The sequence below is a fragment of the Neopelma chrysocephalum genome, unplaced genomic scaffold, assembly GCF_003984885.1.
Source record: "Neopelma chrysocephalum unplaced genomic scaffold, ASM398488v2 Primary Assembly neopelma1_82, whole genome shotgun sequence".
Lineage (NCBI taxonomy): Eukaryota > Metazoa > Chordata > Aves > Passeriformes > Pipridae > Neopelma > Neopelma chrysocephalum.
The window spans coordinates 1,804,341-1,818,632 of NW_020897744.1; the positions used below are offsets into that span (position 1 = coordinate 1,804,341).

General features: G+C 46.3%; 1 protein-coding gene across 3 annotated transcripts in view; it reads left to right on the forward strand.

Annotated features, from left to right (window-relative positions):
- The window catches only part of NUFIP2 (nuclear FMR1 interacting protein 2), a 30,716-nt gene extending 17,166 nt beyond the window's left edge, over positions 1–13,550 (forward strand). Inside the window, exons 2-5 of one of the 3 annotated variants that reach the window (XM_027690771.1) lie at positions 2,544–4,256; positions 11,960–11,992; positions 12,541–12,595; positions 12,893–13,550. In XM_027690771.1, the coding sequence (XP_027546572.1) occupies positions 2,544–4,256; positions 11,960–11,992; positions 12,541–12,593 (1,799 nt within the window). In that variant the 3' untranslated portion in view covers positions 12,594–12,595; positions 12,893–13,550. Of the gene's footprint in view, positions 1–2,543; positions 4,257–11,959; positions 11,993–12,540 lie in introns of all 3 variants that reach the window. The other 2 variants (XM_027690772.1, XM_027690770.1) reach the window with 2 other exon arrangements.
- Positions 13,551–14,292: the final 742 nt, after the last annotated feature.

Below are 14,292 nucleotides of genomic sequence, written 5' to 3' on the forward strand. Positions count from 1 at the left end.
CCCTCGGCCGCCTCCTCCTCGCCGAGTCCGGGGCTGCGGTGCCCGGGCCGGGCCGAGCCCCGCGGGCCGGGCGGCAGCGCCGCAGAGGCGGTGGCCGGGCACCGGGGTGGGGGGGCCGCTCCCGTTCAGGGCCGGAGCCCCCGCCGCGCTCCTGGGGGGCTCCCCGGCTCCCCATTTTGGGGGGCTTGTGTGGAGTCAGAGCCAGTGCGTGGTCACCAGCCCGGCAGGAATGCCGCGTGCATTTATTTTTTTTTTTCCCTTGAAATTTCCTTTTACATAACGAGGCGGGAGGTGGGAGGGGGCCTGGCAGCAGCGGAGCGGGGTCGGCAGTGCCCTGTGTGCTGCCCGGGCAGACAGGGAGGGACCTGATCCGGCACACGCTAAAATAAGTTACTGAGCAAAAATAAGTTGAGTAGTCATTTCACTGTTTGCAGCGTGCCCAGGGTTTTAATATGCGCTTAGGCTGGCACCCCTCCCTTCCCGGCTCCGAAATGGTTTGTGAGGTTGCTAAATTCTCTTCACCTGTTCGTCTTACTATCCTGTGGGGTTTTTTTCCTCTCCCCCAAATTTTGGTTGCTGCACCTCAGTGTCCAGGCAAGGGCCAGCTGTGCCAAATGTTGATTTGGAGAAAACTCAGGCAGCTGAGCTGTGAATACTTGAGAATTGGAACTAGAAACTGCTGACACACTGACTTACTGAAATGGATTTTGTTCTTCATTTTATTCTTTTGCTCCTCATCTGCAATGGTCTTATGACCACTCTTATTGTTTTGTTTCATTAACAAGTGGTGTCAGAAGTCTTGAGTCATACAAGGTCAGCTGTAACACGCTGCTCTTGAGAAGGCTTCCTCTCCATGTTATTCTGAAATGCTTAATTTTTAGTTGTTGGCTCAGCTGAGAATCCCACCCTACCAGTTCTCTCTGGGATGAAGTATTTATGGTTAACTTTTTTTAACAGCATATTAGAAAGTTATAGTGGAAGTTGTGGTGGTTGCAGATACTTGCACGTAGTAAAATCCTTTTTGATCCCCCTTGGCAAACTTAGTTGTGGAATTTCTGTAAAGATTCCTACAAGGATTCTTGTGTTCCAGGCTCGCAGAGAGCTTGAGCAGTTACATCTGCCAGACATCTGAGGCTCCAGGATGTGAGAGTAACAATGATTTTCAGTTATAGCAGTTAATTTCAACAACATCAGCAACAACAAAAACATTCTTTTTCAAGCTGGAGTCTTGCCTGCTCCTGTTGTTGAGGGACTCCCTCGCTGTGCTGACTCCGTGCCACCGTGGCTGCAGATGGAGCCTTAGGTGGGTCAGTGGTTGCAGGAGATGTAAGGCTTTCCAGCCTCGGGAAGGAGGACGGATGAGTCAGAGGAGGAACGGGTGCAGTAGGAGGGATCCCTCTGCTCAGTCCACAGCTGGACTGGATTTGTTGAGCTGGGCACAGTGTGCTCTCCCTGTCTCCCAGTGGGGCTCCAGGGATTCTCTTGGGGCATTGTAGCCAGGGTCCTCGAAAGCAACAGGCCTCTGGCCAGGGATTTTTAAAAAGGAAAAAAACAAAGAGGAAGGTGAGGTGGCTCAGTGTGGACTGTCCTGAGCTTCCAGCTTCGCTTGAATTGCACTTCCAAGATTCATTTCACAACCATGAGGCCTAAAACTGACCTTCAGAAGGAAAAAGGAAAGCTGAGTGTGCAGTATAATCTCGTGGTATGATCAGTTGGAGCCCTCAGCAAATACTTTATTTCTTGGGTCTCAAGCTCATACCATCTCTCCCAGGGACTCTGAAATACCAGTTTTTCAGTGGACAAGAGACCAGTTGCTGGTAGCAGCAGAAAGGCTCTCGCAGGGATGCATTTCCTCCCAGTTTTATCACCTTTTCAGTACTGAAGAGCACGTGTAGGGAGGTGTTGGTTGCTATCTTGAAACACAGAGAGAAGATGCAGTCACACTCTCCCTCCACCTTTCAAGTGGACTTGCACATGTCCCTTTTGAAAACCTGCTTTTTTATTTTTCTCCCTCCCCCCATTCCCCCCCCCCGTTTACTGTGATGGCACTTGGGACAAGGGTGGGAATGAGGGCTGCTGGTGTTGCAGGCCCGAGAGCTGATGGAGATGGCAGGACTTGTCCCTTGTTCACAATGTGGATTCTGAACCTCCACAGATCTTGTCAGTGGATCCCTCTGTCTCGAAGCATGCTGGGAATTAATTTTTTTCCTTTCTGTGACCTGGAAATAGTAGCTGATGAAATAGCTCTCCAGCCTGCCAGAGATCTCTAGTACAGTATATTTTCCTGAAATAGTATCTGTATTTTCTTTTGCTTTGTTATAGTGTCTATATGTCACCCAGTTATGTGAGAGTCAGTCACTGCTGGTACTTTCTGCTTAACCCTTCTTGCCGTGGGTTCCAGCAAACGAGTTCATCCTGATGTACCTCAGAGACTGGACGTTTTCCTATTTTAAAATGTCTGCTTGAGGAAACGATATGTTTGGGGCTGATTACAGCTTTGTGCAACAAAGAATTTAACATTTCACATTCTGGCTTTTTTCTAGGCTACGGAGAGCTCAATGGTAACGCAGGAGAAAGAGAAGTGTCACTGAAGGGCCTGTGCTCTGATGAAGCCACCGCCCCAGGATCCAGGGTACCCAATGGCAGCCAGCAGCTCATAGATTCTAATGTCCCCCCAAAGCAGACTGTGAAGGCCAGTGCTTTGGGGAAAGCTGGAATCAAACCCAAGAACTTCATTCAGAAAAATAGCATGGACAAAAAGAATGAGAAGTCCTATGAAAATAAACTTAGAGAAGGCCAGTCCTCGGACAAGCCAGAGGGAGTGTCTATTCCAAACGGCATGGTAACCAATAATTCCAGCTATATCACCAATGGCTACGTAGGCAAAGGGGCCGATAACGATGGTAGTGGCTCCGAGAGTGGATATACCACGCCTAAAAAACGGAAAGGCAGGCGCAACAGTGCCAAGGGTTGTGAGAACTTGAATCTAGTACAGGACAAAATAATGCAGCAGGAGGTCAGTGCACCAACCTTGAAACAGGAACTTGAGAGTTTCAAGCCTGATTATAGTGAACAAAAGGGGAACCGAATTGAAAATACTAAGCCTGTTTGGAAATACGAGGCTGGGGCTGGTGGAGCAGGCCGGGGAAAGCCTGGGCTCGGGGATGTACCCCGGAAAAACTCTGATGCCAAACCTGGGATTAGCAGCAAGAAGTTTGATGACCGGCCCAAAGGGAAGCACGCATCGTCGGCTGCGTCTAAAGAGGACTCATGGACCTTATTTAAACCACCCCCAGTTTTTCCAGTGGACAATAGCAGTGCTAAAATTGTTCCCAAAATTAGTTATGCAAGTAAAGTTAAAGAAAACCTCAACAAAGCAGCTCAAACCCCATCCACTTCGTCGTCTTCGTCATCTTCGTCATCTGCCGGGGAAACTCAGGCCCAAACATCAAGTCGGCTGTCCCAGGTCCCCATGTCTGCTATGAAATCTGTCACCTCTGCCAGCTTCTCCAATGGGCCGATCCTCGCGGGGACCGATGGAAGTGTGTATTCCCCAGGGACCCAGCCACTGCTCTCAACTGCTGCTAGTACTGTACCATCGACCTCCTCCGAGTCAGTAGCCCAGGACATGAGTACAACTTCGACAGCTCTAGAACAAAAGAAATCTGGCCTTTTTATCTACCCTTCAAATATGCAAACTGTGCTCCTGGGTGCAGCGCAAGTCGATTTCCCTTCGCAGACGAATCAGCAGAACCTGGGCGATATCTTCCAGAATCAGTGGGGCTTGTCTTTCATAAACGAGCCCAGTGCTGGACCCGAAACTGTTGTGGGGAAATCTGCCGATAATCAGTTAATGGAAGTGACATTTCAAGGGGAATATCCTGCCACTTTGGTTTCACAGTGTGCTGAAATCACTCCCTCAGGAACTGAACAACCTGTGTTTCCTAAGGCTTATGAGCTGGATAAACGGACTAGCCCTCAAATTCTTAGTGCTATTCTTAAGCCTGGGACTGCTGTTGAGGGTGGTGTCTTAGCTTTGGAGTCACATCACACAGGTGACCTACAAAAGGCAGACACCGGTAGCCAAGGTGCTTTAGTGTTTCTTTCAAAAGACTATGAAGTAGAGAATCCTCTGGCCTCTCCTACGAACAATTTGCTATCCTCCGCCAAAGAACAGAGGTACCAGAGAGGCCTAGAAAGGAAAGATAGCTGGGGTTCTTTTGACCTGAGGGCTGCTATTCTATATCACACTAAAGGTAATGGCTTAACTTGCTCCCTAAGGGCATTCTTTTCTTTTTTTGTTTTTACTTCTATTTTTATAAGTGCAATATTCTAACGTGATATATTCCTTCCAGCAATTCTGATTGTTTTAAAAATGAGCTTTTCTTTTTTGCTTGCATATCTCTCGTGGCTGTAATGGTTTGGGAAGCTACGCAAACCGTTGTTTAATTAATGTTAAGGGGTATTTGTTTCCCTGTTCCCGTGGACAAGCATGAGTGATGTTGATAGGGATGATGCTTAGCAGGCCCTCCTAAGCCTCTCGGCAATGGAAGGAGTTAAATGTGTAGGTTCACCCGCTCTGTTCCAGCTTTACCAGGTGATATTCTGTCATTGAAAAAGCTTCATAGTCTGTGCTCACACCTCTACCACCAAGGTGTTGCAGCTTCTCCCCTGGGCAGATCAGACCATGAAATCATGGCTTTGAAGGAAGAAAAAATTATTCCTACAGCCCTAGGTGTGATTTTTTTTTTCTAAGTGTGACCCACACACACTTTTCCCCTGCCCTTCTTGAATATTACAGCAACAGCAAGACCAATCTTTTCTTATCAGTTCCTCTGTAAGCTGCAGATTGAATTCTCTCCTTGTCTTTGTAAGCTACATCTTTCAGGTGATTTTATTGCTTTCATGGAGTCCTTTGTAGTCCAGCTCCTTTTTTTTCCCTGTTTTTTTTGAGACTGAAATGACTCAAACATGATACAGACACTTGAAAATGGGAACGAGGAGAGGGAAGCCTGTGGGATGGCTTGCTTTCTGCTTTAGCCTCAGCCCCAGAAGCTCTGAGGTCTTGTGGCAGTTCTTGGCTTCTGGTGCTGGCTCAGTGTTAACAGGAGCCTGGTTGTGTGTTCCCTTTTGGGATGGCATTACTTACCCACCCCTGACCAACACAGGGGCAATTCCTTTTTTATTCGACCCCCTTCCCTCTCCCTGCATCCTCTGAAGGGAACAAGGTGATAATCTGTTTTTTGTTTACTGTTCCACATACAAATGTGGATAATGTCTTCCTCCTCTCTGCAGAGAGCTGGTATTTGGCTGGCTTTGGCAAATTTGCTGTGTTTTCACCCACTGCAAAGTTCTTAAATTACCAGTTTGCAAACTCAGATGCCTGCCTTTAGTAATAACAAGCCCAATCATTTAAAAATAAATACTCCAAATATTTTTTTCAGGTCATCTCCCTCTTATGATGTTAACATTTCAAGCTCTAGTATTCTTGAGAACAGCATTCATCAATTGATTTTATCTGGGTCCTCTCCTTTCAGCTCAGTCTATGCCAGCATTAAAGCAGGCTTTCTGTTTTCATTCTTATGTCTACCTGCTGCCTAAATCCCAATTTCCTATCAGAAAACGGGAGTACCAGGAAGCATAGCATGGAGAGAAATCCTAGGTGATCTTAAGTTTGCAAATACTCCCTTCCCTTCGGTTTGTCCCTTTGTTTTTGTCAGCCTGAACTTGTAGAAAAGCAACTGTTCAGCCAGCAAGGCTGATCAGCTCTCCCTTTCTCACTTGCTGTGGAAGACAGATCCCAGTAAAACAATAGCAACAACAGGAAAATAAAGAACACTCCCTTCCCATGTCCTCTCAAGGAGGTGTTAACTTCAAAGCCTGGCTGTGTTTAGCTCTTCTAAACACAGGAGTTAATTACATTTAATGGCAAGAATGACCACCTGAAGCACCCGTGAAATACTGTTCTCTGCTCTTCTTCTGGTGCGAAGCTCTCCTTCTAGAGCTGTTGCTCTGAAGCATCTTGCTTTGAGCATCCAGAACAAACAACCTGGGGTTCCTGCCCCACCACTCCTCTCTGCTGATTTCTTTAGGAGTAAAAGACAATGAATGTTTCTACTCAGTGTTGTCTTTAATGCAGTGATGGGGTGCTCCAAAGAGCTTAGGCTTGTCTTTCTCCTATTTAGTCCCCAAACGCAATTGCTGGTTCACAAAGCAGGAGATCAGTCCAGTTCTTAGTACTTCTGATGATGTTGGGTGTTGCATTTCATTCATTATTGGGGTGAGTTGGGTTAAGGAGTATTTGGAGGAACGGTGCCTCCTATGTCCTCTTCATGGCCATGATCCTACAGCTGGAGCCCACAGTGTGCTGGGAAATGCCTCCAACCCGGAGCTGCCAGGGTGTGTTTGCAGGGCAGCAGTGCAGTGGTTAATTCCCACACGGTTTCTCCGTTTATCTTGGGCTGTTTTCCTGAGGTCCTACTCCAAACCGACCAGTTCCCCTGCAGTAGGAAAGGAACGATTTCACTCAGTTGCTTTTTGCAAGCTGCCTTCCCCTCCTCCCTGCTTGGGAGAGTGTGTGGGTTTGCCTGGGTCAGTGTTAGGGCATCCTGGGCAGTTGGGTCCTCGTGTTGTTTGGTTTTGATTTCGAGAGGAGGGTGAACTTCTCCCTCTTGGATTGATCTGTTTGCTTTTGAGCAAAGTCTCAGTAGTTTGATCTTCACATCTGCCCTCCCCTGGGGTTATGAACACAAAGAAAAACGATCATGGGGCAAGGACAGGAGTGAGTGTGGAGCACTGGTGGGGTCCCGGTGTCTTCCTGCCCTGAGCTCCTCCAAGTGCAGTAGTTCAGCGCAAGGATGAAGCTCTGGGTGCTGCAGTGAGGGATAGGCTGTAATGTGAGTGGTAGCAGGGCTTTGACCTGTCTGTCACAAATGTGCACCCTTTTCTGCACTGTTTGTGCCTGTAGCTGTGACCATGTTGTGTGGATCCTCATCCTGGACTGTAAATAGGCTATGGGAAAGCCTCCAGCTTACTCAGTAGCTTTGTTCCAGCAAACCAGGCTTTCCTATGTGTGATTTGCCCAGTGACTGCATGGGACATTATGGATTGTAATTGCTTCACAGCTTCTTTGTGGAAAGATGGATGGAGGAGGTAGCACACAGGGAGGACTGGCTCTGGTGCAGGGATCCCATTTACCCCACCACAGCACCCTGGGCGCTGGCGAGGCTCCACTGGGGTGTGAGACTTGGTGGTTGCAGAGCACAGTGAGGTCTTAGTGGAGGATTCCTGTGCTCCTTTGCATGTGTCTGGATTGCTTTCTCCCCAGAAGTCAAAGCACTGGGAATGTTCAGGCCAGGCTGATGGTGCACCCTCTTCTTGTTCTCTTGGAAGCTTTTCCTGTTGGTTTCCTTGTGCCCCTGCTTCTTTCTTTTCTTTTTTTTCCTCTGTTTAAAGGGCAGAAAGACTCCCTTGATCATCTGATCTGCTTGAGTGTAAAACACGATCCCTCAATGTGGCTGCCTTCACTGACAGCCCGTGCCGCTCGGGGTTTGTGACGGTGCCTTGAAACACTCGCAGGTGACAAATCTGATTTGCCAAGGGAGATCTGATTTAGCTGAGCACTTGTGGGTCTGCTGTGGATGTGCTTGGAGACAGGGACAGTAGCTTAGTATGGCAGACTAGAAGGACCAGGAAGAAGTGATGCTGTGGCTTGTGGTCATTGTCCCTATCTAGGTTAGAGTTGAGCTTCTGCCTTGGTGTGGCATTGCCAAAATCCTTATCTTTTTGAGGTAAAACTGGTCTTTGCAGATTTTTTTGGAATTTCAGAAGAGGAGGCTGGTTGTATCTCATCTTTACTTCTGTTGAAACCAGCATCTTCTTACTGCTTTATTCCTTCTTTTAGAGACAGCTGGAAGAAAGGCTTCGTATCGGAATAATTGTCAATGCTGTGCAGAATTCTGTCACGTTTGGGCAGTTGCAGTCTTCCAGGCCAGGCTGTCACTGACACTGGGCTCTAGATGGCAAGCTTTGTGGTGGGAAGCTCAATAATTTGCTTGTCCTGAGCTAAAAAGCAAATAATTGAGGCCTCCAGCTCAGCTGCACAGCAGCAAAGACCACATGGGTGGAGGAGAGGAAGCTGCAGCGTTTCCCTCTTCTGACTTGCCCCCGAGTTTCTGCCTGTGCTGCTGCTTTGTTCCTTCTCAGCATCTCTGCTCGCGTGAAGAAGCAGAAGAGCAGCATGGAAAATAGAGCAAGGCAGCGTGGGCCAGCCAGGAGTGGCGTTCACTGGAATGGTGAACTGGGTCAGAAGAAATAGCAGAGCTGTGAATTCAGCAATTTTCATCCTTTACATCAGGAGGGGAGTTGGGGGGGGGAAAGAGCCTTTTTTTCCCATCCCCATTGGTGGGAAGGGGTTAGGTCTCACTCTGTTGCTTATGGCCTTGTAGGGCCTGAGCTGTGGGGCAAAAGCTGATTTAATTCTCCTTTGAGTCTCTGCTCTTTCCAGTTGTCAGGATGAGTACTGTGTATTCAGTACAGCCACGAGTCTCCACAGCATGGAATGTTTAGTCTTTGCTTCATTTCTTGGGCAATCCCCTGAACTTAAGCATTATGTCCTGCAGGTAGAAGCAGAAAAATCAGATAAGAATGGTCCCTTTTTGTTATGTTTTTAGTGTTTTATTTTAGGGACAATAGTGAGATTTATAAGAACAAAGAACTAGTTCCGTGGCATTGTGCAGACACTTCTGTTTGCAGGGACTGCCTCTCTAGCGAGGAAAAAGTGTGTAAAAGTGCCTGTCTTAACAAGTTATCACAGAAACACTTCTTTCCCCTCCAAGATTATGTACCAGTCCTGCTATAAAGTTTATTGACCTATGAGGAATCCCAGCACAATTCACTGGAGTGTGCCTTAGTCTGTTCCTGACATCAAAGCCTTCCTCCACCCCCCCTTTGTTTCAGTGATAGTCCCCAGAAAAAGTGGTTTAGGTGGATGTGACTGGGGCTGTCTGCCCCGGGCAGTTCCTCAGGAAACCTGAGCCAGAGGGCTGTGGAGAGGCCAGCTAATTGTAAAAAATCCTGGAAAACTGGAGGTTGGAAGGGGTGCAGGAGGTGACCTAGTTCTGCCCCTGGCTTGGAGCAGGGCTGGCTTTGATGCTGGGTTGTGCAAGGGTTTATTGGTGGCATTTTATCCAGCTGGGTTGGAGTCCACTGAGAGGGAAGTGTGCCATTTCCCTGGCCGCCTGTCCTGTTTTGGGAATGGTGGCTCTTGTCTGTTGGTCAGGTCTTTGGAAAGGGCAGCAATGGGTTTGGGGTCAGTATTGGAGAGAGGTGGGCTTGGGCTGATGGTGCCTTTTCCCATCAGGGTGAGCAACTGTAAGAGTCCTTTGCTTAAACCTGCTCTGAAAGCTTTATCCAGGGAAGACAGGCTCAAGAAAAGAGCTCTTTGAGCCCAAGGAAGGACTGAAAGCAGGCTTAGGGCCTCTTGCATGCCCAGCTCATAGGTACTGTCTTTTATTCCACCCTGCATCCCTGAGCTCACTGCTCTGCTTGGCTGGACCCAGGCATTGGGCAGTGGTGGCTCTGCTGAGCTGCCTGTCCACCAGGTCAGTCCAACCTCTGTGACAGTGGCCATGGCACTTGTCACAGCACCTTGTGTCAGTTGTAGGTGACCGCAGCCTGGAACTGGGAGGAAAACACATGCTAGTGTATTACCATGTAAAGCAGAATGAATGATTAAATTTCATTTTAAGATGGAAGAAAACCCATTTTTCCCCTAGTTTGGCATTGCAGTTAACCTAAGTCTTATTTTTTTTTTCCTCTGTGAAGTTGTTTCAGTTGGTCAGTGTGCTCAGCCTGTACTATCCTGTGTCCCTGTGCTGCTGGACAGGTGAATGGGAGCACCTTGCTCTGCTGATGACAGATGATATTTAGTAAGAGCTGTTACTGCATTGTTTCCCCATGGTCTTTGGTTTTGTAGCTTTATGAGCTTGAGCATCTGCCAGTCAGTGTGTCCAGGTGTCTGGGATTTACAGGACACTTTACAACACCCTCTCTTTCTGAAGAAGGAGAAGGAAAATTGGAGTCTGAAAAGGTTGGAGAGTTTAGTTGTTGGTTTGTTAGTTTTTTTAATCTAAACAGAATTTTGACAACTTAAAAGGTTTTTGGTGTGTCCATAATAGTATCTCACCATCTGTCTTGTTGTCAGACATGTCTTAATACAAGCAGTTCTTGTGGTGTCCAGGGAAGTTACAACCAAATGAAGAGCACAAGAAGACGTGTTCTATACATGGGATACAGTAGTGGGGCAATGCTTCAGCTCTGCCTTGTATTTGATGCTCAAACATTGCTCTAATGTGGAGCAACCAACAACTCGAGAGTAGTTTTCTGTCCCCAGCCTTTGGGGAAAGCTGTTAAAGTAGGAGATGCTCTTTAGCTGTTAGGAAATGATGCATCTAACTGTGCTGAATGGAAAACTCGCTCTGCGAGAGGTAATTTTAGTAGCTGGTTCATTTTACTTCGGGGGAATCTGCATCTGGCGGATGAGGGAGGCTGTCCCTCACCAGGCTGCTTATATCCCTGGGGGTGTTAGAGGCTGGCTACTATTCCCAAAGCACTTAAGGTTCCCCCCCCCCATGAAAGTGCAAAATGTTGCCGTTGTTGTCGTGACGCAAAAATAACAGACCTCGTAAAATTTTGCCGGGGCTTTCCTTACAAAAGGCTTAATTGTGCAGGGAGGGCTGGCAATATTTATTTGCATGCAATTTCCTGCCCTGGGGAGCTGGAGATTGTAGAGGACAAAGGACAGATGAAGGGTTGGAAAAGGGACGCGATTGATGGAGGTGACACTTGGCACACATCGTGCTGAGGCCATGAGTTTTGTAGGGCTTTTTCTTCTTCCTTTCCCATGCCGGATAGTTCACTTATTGCCTTGTTTTGTGCTTTACTGCACATCCCGTGTAGCCTGATAATCCCTTGATATTCTCTGTTCCAACCCCCACCAAGGTCCTGTCACCCTCCTTTGTGGCAGAAGGGAGACTTGAAAGGTGGTTCTTGCAGGTCGTGTTCCTACTAAATGCTCCTTTTTTAAAAATTTTGTCTCTTAAACTTGGGCGCAGGGCACAGTTAGTGCCTTCATAAATATTCTAGCTCACAAAATTCCATCTCCGTAGTGGCTAAATGAGGTTATTTTGAATGGATCTCTAAAGGTGTGACTTGATTTGTGGGACGTTTTAAAGGGAAGAGCCTTCTGTTTCTCAGTGTGGATGAAAAGAGCATTTAACTTTTTTATTTCTGAGGTAAACAAAAGCACGTGCTTTTTCAGGGAGAACTGGGGAGGATTTGTATTCAGCCTGCAAACATGTTGTAGGGGTAAACTGGGGAAAGAACCTCAAGCCAAGCAGGCAGCTGGGTGTCTGAGAGCATCACACCTTGCTCTCGGGTGGTGTGTTGGCAGCAGCTTTGCAGTGATGTTGGCACAGCAGTCCCTGCCTGGTGTGCTTCAGCACATGCACAGTGTGAGCCATGTGAAACTTGCCGTGTCCTGGGGTTCTGGTTTCACACACACTAAACATCAACTCGTAAAAATCATCTCTTCAGGCTCCTTGTTGAGGCTGTAACACGCGAAGCAGCGTTGGAGTCAGATTAGTAAAGCCTGAAGTCAGACTGTGATTTGTAGGACTGGGGAATGGTGGTGACATTTCTGATGCTCATCTTGGCCCTCTGACCCTTAAGACCATGTTACAGCCACCCCTTTGCCTTTTGTTGCTGGATTATTCGTGTCAAATTCGGGATGGGCTGGAGCTGTGCTGCTGGACTGCATGGGGTGGGCTCTGTCTGAAAGCCTTGGCACAGCCGCAGCTCTGTTGTGCCACACTTGGGAAATTAAACTGTGTTTAAAGTTGTCTCTAATGGTAACATCAATCTGCATAATAACAGTGGTCTTCTCCTTTTGCCTTCACAGAAATGGAAGCGGTTTGGAATTTGCAGAAGCAAGGTAAGGGTGCTGGAAAGAATAAATAAACCAAATTGCACTGTCCTGCTCTGTTTGTTGGGATGGGGGATGAGTGAGAGTGGATTGTCTGCATGTCTGGAGATGCCTGAGTTCAGTTCTTCAGTGCCTGCAGTTTGTAGTCTGGATTTATCTGTGTTTCATATCACTAAAATTCAGGACAGTAAGCTGTACCATAATGGTGGGGTGTTCAGAGTGAAGCAGAGTCTCTACAAGAGCAATAAAACCAGAATTAGATTTAATGACTCTTCCCTATGTGTATACAAAATTGCTTTCTATTTCTGGTGCTGGGTGTCGCATCCAGTAATAACTTTTATTCTGGTGTATCCCCACAAATCACCTGAGAAGAGGTTCTGTGTGGGAAGAGCTGCATATGGAGACTCGTGTGCTGCTCTGAGGAAACCAGCCCAGGCTTGGGGTGCGTTGGCAGGAGGGGGGTCCAAAGGAAAAATCTGTTAAGGTACAAGTACCATGCAGATCTCTTGTGTTTATCTTCAGCTTGTCAAAAACTTAGAATTCTGCTTTCTTTCCAGATCCCAAAAGGATAATCACTTATGATGAAGCCATGGATCGCCCGGATCAATGAAGGTAGCAAGACAAGACTGCCTGTTATAACCTTTCTGCAGCATTTGTGCTGTTCGTGGGGGACAAAAAGGCTTTTATGCTCCTTCTAAATCTTCAGTGCAGCAGAGGAACCATAACTAGAATCACAGGATAATATATACAAATATATATATAGTTATTTAAAAGTGGCAACTGAAAGTAATTAGACTTCTTAAGGAATCTGAAAATTTATTTCAACGAGACTACACACGTGATTATTTAATCTCCGGTACTGAATAGATTTTTTTTTTCATTTTTGTTTTGTTTTGTTTTTGTTTAAAGAGTGAATGCAAGTGATTAAGGAATACAGACTCAATTACAAGCCCGGTTTCAAAGTTCCTGCTGTCGTCTACATGGGCAACAGCAACCCACTGGAGAGGCATTTCCACTTGACAAGGTTTCTGTTTCTTGTTCTGTGACTGTAGTGACACACTAATCACAGGGAAATCAGGATGATTCACCATCCTTCATCTCCCCTTTCCCTTTCGCCTCCCCCATTTAGTTTCATTTTTTTTTCTGGTTTGTTTTCCATTGAATGCTGGAGAAACGCCTTGAAGTTTGCAGAGTTTCTTTTTTTTTCCAGAGAATTATAATCCGCATGTTTTGCCAGGAGTAAAGCAGCAATCCTATGCGGGGGATATTGTCTAAAACGACTCGTTCTGCTGAGGGAAAGATGGTAATACTGCAGTTCTAGGATGCATGGTGAAGTCACACAGTTGACCTGGCTCCTGTTACACTTTGGACTATTGCAACTGAAGAGTTATTTCATTTTAAAAGACAACGTGGAAAAATAAGCAATCTGTTTAGGCATTTAATATGGAAAAAAACCCAAAAACAACAAAAACCCCTACTGTTCCCACAGTTTAATGCCATTGTATTACTGGGAGCAAGAAAAAAAAAAAAAGACAAAAAAAAAAGTATCTTCTGCTTTCAACTGTAGGTGCTTCATATTTGCTCTGTCTGTCTCCTAACACTAAATGTGCTGGATTTTTTTCCCATTTTCAATGGAAAACTGAAGAGGAATTGAGTTCTGCTAACTTTCATCCTTCTTGAATTATTTTTTCTCTTAAAAAAAAATTTCAAAATAACAAAAAAAAGAAAAAAGTTAAAAAAAAAAAAAAAGAAAAAAAAAAAGAAAAATGGGAATTTGAATCCTTTTCAATTTGTCCATAGAACGCCAACGGCTGGGCTTCCTGCCCCTTGGAAATGCTCTTTTATATTTTAATGCAGTCTGTGTATTTCCGGGCTCTGCTTCTAATTATCTCTTAATAAAAATATATTTTATTACAAAAAAATGGAGGACTTAGGAATGAAAATAATAATTTAAAAAATAATTAAAAAAAAAATCCCAGGGAAAGGAAGGCTTCCTAGCAGTGGTAGGGAAGGCTGAGCAGAGTGCAGGCTCCAGCTGTGTAACCCACTCTGTCCCATTGCAGCTTGTGTCGAGTGTCCAAATCATCTGGGGGTCGGGTAGTTTTTCTGGTTTTTTTTTTAAAAGATGGAAAGGTCACAGGGTCCAGTGCAAGAGTGAGAAGTGAATAAAGCAGAAATGGGTTTGCTGACCAGCCCCAGTTCCACACATGCCCAGTGCTCATTGTGGGTGTCTGTGGCCGAATCCTGGCTCCTGGTTATCAAGGTCAGCAACAGTTGGTGTTGTCCTAAAACTAGTCTGGATCCTGTGG